Below are 6,000 nucleotides of genomic sequence, written 5' to 3'. Positions count from 1 at the left end.
TTAACTGCCAACCAGGAGGAGTTGGGCTGTATTTTTCAAAGGTGGGGGGAGTGGAGCACACACCTTGAGGAGGAAAGCGAGAAAGAAAAGAAAAAAGCAAGTGGAAGGGGGGGCTCGCCCAAGAAGGGTGAAGAAGCGAAGAAAGTCGAGGCGCCGAGGCTCCCAAAGCTGGCAGCTCCGGGCGGCGGTGCAGGGGCGAAGGGGGGGCGGGGGGGACCGTCGGACATGCGGCTCTGGAGTTGGGTGCTGCGCCTGGGGCTGCTGAGCGCCGCGCTGGGCTGCGGGCTGGCCGAGCGCCCCCGCCGGGCCCGGAGAGACCCGCGGGCCGGCCGCCCCCTGCGCCCCGCCGCCGGCCCGGCCACCTGCGCCACCCGGGCGGCCCGCGGCCGCCGCGCCTCGCCGCCGCCGCCGCCGGGCGGTGCCTGGGAAGCCGTGCGCGTCCCCCGGCGGCGGCAGCAGCGGGAGGCGCGGGGCGCCGCCGAGGAGCCGAGCCCGCCGAGCCGGGCGCTCTATTTCAGCGGGCGAGGCGAGCAGCTGCGCCTGCGGGCCGACCTCGAGCTGCCCCGGGACGCGTTCACGCTGCAAGTGTGGCTGCGAGCCGAGGGGGGCCAGAGATCTCCGGCGGTGATCGCAGGTAGGCGAGGGCGCCCGGCGGGCGCTGCACCGTCCCCGCCGCCCCAGGGGCGCGCGGGTGCCTGGGCGCGGGCGGCGGGCTGGTCCGGGGCTGACGGGTGTGTCTGCGCGGGAGCCGCCCCTCCGGAGGCGCGGAGGCGCCCGGGCGAGCTTCCAGACTCACTTTGCCCCATCTGCGGAATGGGCGCTCTCAGAGGTGTTACCCTTTTCCCCCCGGGGAGGATCGCAGGGTGCGCTCCCGGAGGTCTGAGACCTGCGAACTAAGCGCTTCTCCCTGGGAGCCTCAAGCACGTAATCCGTGCTCGGGATGGTCAGAAGTACTCTCTGTTTCGGGTGGAGGGGAGGGTGACCCAGTTGGGGTGCATGTGAAAAGAGGCCAGGGGACCATGGATTTCGTGGACTTTTTAATCGAGGTAACCCCCTTCCCTTGACCGGGTTATCCTGAAAGCCTGCAAGGGCGAGGTTGCTGTAATCTCCTGAATTTAGAAGTCCTTGAGTGCCCCAAAGTTGCTCTCTGCTTGATGTCTGCCTCTGGGATTCACCCCTACCTCCCAGCCACACACACACACACACACACACACCGCTGGCTGTGTCCCGCTCTTCAAGCCTGTTGCCTGACACCCGGGCCGGGGTAAGACCTTCCAGACGCTCAGCGCGCCAGCCTTCCTCCCCGGACTCCGCTGCTGCACGGGCGCTTTTCTCATTTGGGACCTTGAGTTCTCCCGCCTCACCCTCCCTCTCTGTCCCTTCCCCGGTTGCACAGCAGAGCTCATAGTGAAACCCGACTCTCTGCGAGGGTTGCAAACCTTAGAAATGCTCCAACATCCATTCCCCCCTCCAAAAAGGAATCTGTGGCAATTCCTTTAATGAAACTGGGGGACAGAGGTGGGGTGGCGCTGGAGGAGGGAAGGAAAGTTTTGCCTCTTCTGGCTGGGAGATTCCCTTCCTGCACAAACAGCCTGGCCATGTCCTAGGACGTCCTAAAGTCTTAAAGTGAGAGTAGGGGTTCCCCCTTCGCTGCAGCCAGGAACGTGGGGAGGCGTTTTGCGATCCCACCCCGACACACACTTTCTTAGAAGGGAAAGCTCTGAGCTCTTCGTCAATTCTGCTCCTTTCTGTCTTGGCTGAAATGTCTCCGACATAGCGACGGAGCGCTGACTCTGTCCCATTTACATGAAGTCCATTTCTGGGGGGGGGGGGACCCAAACTCAGCTGCTATGCCAAGAATGTGCCCCCGAAGCTCCCACTCTCTGGCCGAGAAACCAAGAGCAAGAAAGTGTTTTCCCCCCCACCCCTGACGTCATCATATGCTATTTTTTCCCCTCCTTTCTCCCCAGGAGGGAGAGGGAAAGTGAGCTCATTCACTCTTAGCCCTCAAGCCCTCCTCGCCCAGAGCAGGGTATAATACAGGGTAGAGGAGAGACGCTATTCATAATGATGATGATGATGATGATAATTCAGGGCTGTGGTCTGTTTACTTCTCTGTCGGAACATAAGGAAAGCAGAGCCTGCTGCTTGGAGGTGATTTTCAAAAGATGAGTAGATCAGGTTTTTCCTAGTGTTTACCTGTCATAACCGGTGATTTGGGAGCCTTCCCTTCCAGAGGGGAGAGCCCAGGGTTATATAGGTATCATCAATGAAAAGGCAGTAAATGCATTTTTAAAGAAGAATATGTAACACCTGGGATTCCACGGGAGCTTGCTTTAGAAATGTCTGTAATTCAGACAAGGAGCCTCTCTTCACGCGCGCTCTCCTGAGCGCTCATCCGCTGGCACACAAAGATCGTGCCGTAAAATACTTTAATTGGATGGGGGACGTTAGGTTATTATTGCCTGTATAAAATGCCTGGTCCATTTTATGTGTGGAGAAATAACATTCCTCTCAAAAAGAAAAAAAAAAAAGGTTCTGCTGTAGTATAGCACCAGAGAGCCAGAGCTTTTCTCGGGAGGATACTGGCGGATTTTTTCCCTCCCCTAGTTGAGTCTGAGCCAGATTTGGCCGTGTGTAAACACCTGGCCCTGTGCCAGAAAAGACTCATTCTGCGGATCCTCCACACCGGAGAGGCTGTCGGACTAAAAAGAACCTGCTTCTCCTTGAATTAAAAAGCAAACAAACAGAGGTTCTTTGCAGAAGCACTTTTTCAGCTGCTTCCCTCGTGTAAGTTTGGGCTGCGAGAGAGGCAGGGCCCAGGTGGGCAGCAGGATGCTGGTGCCGAGCCACGTCCTCCCGCTGCCTGCGACCTCAGGTGCCCAGTTTGCTGCCTGACCTCTGCTGGCTCCCTCTGGCTGGGCGTCGCCACTTTCCTAGGAATCCCTGGTCACCTATCTTGAGAGAGCAGGCATCTCTCAGCAGGGACCGCGCGGCTGTTTCAGGCAGAGGGCTGCTGCCTCGCTGTCAGGCCGGGCTGCCTTACATCACTCTTTGCTGCAGGATTCGACTGGGTTTCGCAAAGGTCTAATTTTACGGTGCAGTTAACCGGGTCTGTCGTCTGGCAGCGGCAGGCCCTGCCGCTCCTGGTAGGCGGGCTGTGCTCCCAGATCCGCCTGGGATGCTATTTCTGCCCTGGTTCAAACTTCACTGACACCAGTTCAGACAGGCGCTTGGAGAGGCAGAGGGAAGGAGGGAAGGAGCAGTTTGCTTCTGAAGCTCAGAAAACATGCCTTTTATTTTTCCAAAGGGGAAGGAGAAAAAATATATATATAATCTATATGAATACAGATATATATGAATAAATATAAAAGGGAAGCTTGGGCAGGCAAAAACAAAGCTAAAGTTAGAAAGTGCCTGTGTGCAGGATTCTCCGGATGACCCACCAACAATGGATGGGCTTTAGGATTGAAGACTCCTTAAAGGTTACCGGGAGAAGGGTGCTGGGAGGCTAACCAGGCCAGTTCTCTCTCTGGCCGAATAGAGAGTCAGAGACAGGGACAGGTCTTCAGTGGCAGGAACTGGGATTTAATCTGGGCACCCAGACTTCCAGGCCTTTTCCCCTAGGCCTCCGAGACAACGTGCCTAATAAACACCGTCACCTCTCACCCCTTGCAGACCCGCCACCCAGACAGCCTTCAGTCTTCCCGCGGGCAATTTGGGCTGCCTTTCAAGTCCCGGGGAGGGGGACTTTCTGATGCATCCCTTTGTTTTTGTACCATACCAGGCAGGCTCCAGACCCCTGCCCCTCATCCCCAAGCGCGCCCACCCCAGTGCCCTCTAGTTTGAAAGAGAAAGGAAAAGAAAACAATAGATTCAATTTGCTTCATGGAGCAGAGGCCCCAGCAGCAGTTAATCTTGTTAAAGTTTCTCCCGACCTGTTAGATAAGTGAAATGTGGACCCCACAAGCGCTGCCCTCCTCCCACCCCATCCCTTAGTGGCCCAGAATCCCCGCTCAGAAGGATTTACCTGGACCCCACCAGCGCCTCTGCTTGCCACGCTTTCTTCTTTTGTTCTAAATGTTGGGCTGTTGAGTTTGCCAGCTGCTCAGAAGTCTTTTTTGTTCCTCCCTGCTGCAGTTCCCACTTCCCACTACCCCCCCCAAAAAAAAGAATACCTGCCTTTTCCCAGCTTGAGGGTTGCTGTTGGAAAAACTAGGTTTCAAGGGGCTGGTACATTAACACCATTCTCCCCCAGCATTTGTAGTCATGGGGGGCTGGGGGGCGTCTAGAATATTGCAGTGGTTAAAAGCCAGTTTTAGTAGTCAGGTTACCTGAGTGGGAGCCCACCTCTGCCCCTAGCTGGCCGTGTGACCTTGGGCAACCTGGTTGGCTCCTCTGGGCTTCATCTTTCTCATCTACAGCTAGGATAGTGTAAGAACCTACCCATTGAATGAGCTCATATGTGCAAACTGCTCAGAACAGGATCTGGTGTACAGTAAGTGCTCAATAAACTTCACTCTTATTATTGGACGTGATTTCCCAAAGATCTCAGTCTTGATTTTATGGACTGAGGACACTTAAAGGCAGGAAGGAAGCCAGCTGTTCCTGGGTGCCTCCAAGGGGCCAGGCACTGTGCGAGGTGCTTGCTTTGTGCCTGCACGGTTCACTCTCACAACCACCCTGGGAGGTGGGCATCATCACAGTGAGGAAACAGAGTCACAGAGAGTTGAGTGACTTAGCCTGAAGTCCCACAGGCCATCAGGTGGGCAGAGTGTAGATGCCAGCTTGAGTACCAAGTGCCTTTTTCCTCTTTAGCAGTCTTTTGGGAGAGAGAAGAAATGACTGCAGCAGAATGTCCCCATTCCTTCCTGCCTCTCTGTGTGTGAACATCACCTACAGATACAAAATAAGTGTCAATCTCCCTTGGAACCCTGAGTTTGACCTAGCAAATCTGTTTTTCTTTTCATGCCAAACTATCAGACAGACCGGCCTTGGACTTTCTGTTGCCAGTTACTTGCTGTGTGATTTGAATCAAGTTACTTCAGCTCTCAGTGGCTTGGTTTGCTCATCTGTGAAATGGGCATAGTGAGATCAGGATATTGCAATAAAATAGCTATGCAGAAAGTAGCTGACATGGTTCCAGCTTGCATTAGGGACTCAGTCAGCCGCAGCTGCACCCTGGAAGCAGCCATATTCTCTTTCCAGGTTGCTAGGTTGGTCTTTAGCAAGTGGGGCCTGTTTGAGCCCTGGTAGGGCTTCTCCTTCTGAGTTGCCGGGGAGTGTACCAAGAGTAGACAGTGTGTCTTGAGGAAGAGTTAGCCCCTCTTGAATCCCTTCCTTGCACTGTGACTTCTTCTTCTTTGACCTACTTGGGTGACCCCTTGGTGGTAAGAGCCACAGAAGGTCCAGAACCACTGGACCTGTAAGCAGGAAAGGCAGATAGCCTCAAGGGGGAGCATGTACCCCCAGGAGCAGGAGCCAGGCGGTGTTCACAGCGGAGTCCAGGTCACAGACCTACAGTCACATGCCTCTTGCTCCTTCCCCAGATGGCCTCCAACTTCCAAGTTCCCCCAAGCAGCCATTCACGTGGACAGACAGGGTGATGGCGGCTGCCCCACCCTCGCCCCTCTGCACAGAGGAAGGCAGACTTGATGCGAGAGGGGTGGGGCTCAGGAGCGTGGGCCCAGGCATGGGCTGGGTCAGGCAGCTCATTGTGCAGCAGGGAAACTGAGGACCAGAGACATACAGGCACTGATAATTAAACTGTGTCCACAAACCACCCACTCTCAAATGGGCCGGGGAGATCATTTGGTCCAGTAGTTTCTGTCCCTGACAGCACTTGGCAGCACCAGCTTTTAAAACATCCCAATGCCTGGGCTGCCTCCCAGGGTTTCTGATGCCATGGGTGTGGGGTTAGCCTGGGCACTGGTGGTTTTCAAAGTCTTCTCAGGTAATGTGGAAGGACCATCAGTGGGAAGAATCACTGATTCAATCTGA

General features: G+C 55.5%; 1 protein-coding gene across 1 annotated transcript in view; it reads left to right on the top strand.

Moving 5' to 3' along the window:
* Positions 1-225: 225 nt before the first annotated feature.
* The window catches only part of PAPPA (pappalysin 1), a 212,916-nt gene continuing 207,141 nt past the window's right edge, over positions 226-6,000 (top strand). The window contains 3 exon segments of the mRNA XM_087822859.1: positions 226-375; positions 378-412; positions 414-634. Of these exon segments, the coding sequence (XP_087678985.1) occupies positions 226-375; positions 378-412; positions 414-634 (406 nt within the window).

This window comes from Miniopterus natalensis, chromosome 12, assembly GCF_054644295.1.
Source record: "Miniopterus natalensis isolate mMinNat1 chromosome 12, mMinNat1.hap1, whole genome shotgun sequence".
Lineage (NCBI taxonomy): Eukaryota > Metazoa > Chordata > Mammalia > Chiroptera > Miniopteridae > Miniopterus > Miniopterus natalensis.
Note: the sequence above shows the minus strand (reverse complement) of the source record. Positions and strands in the feature narration are given on the sequence as shown.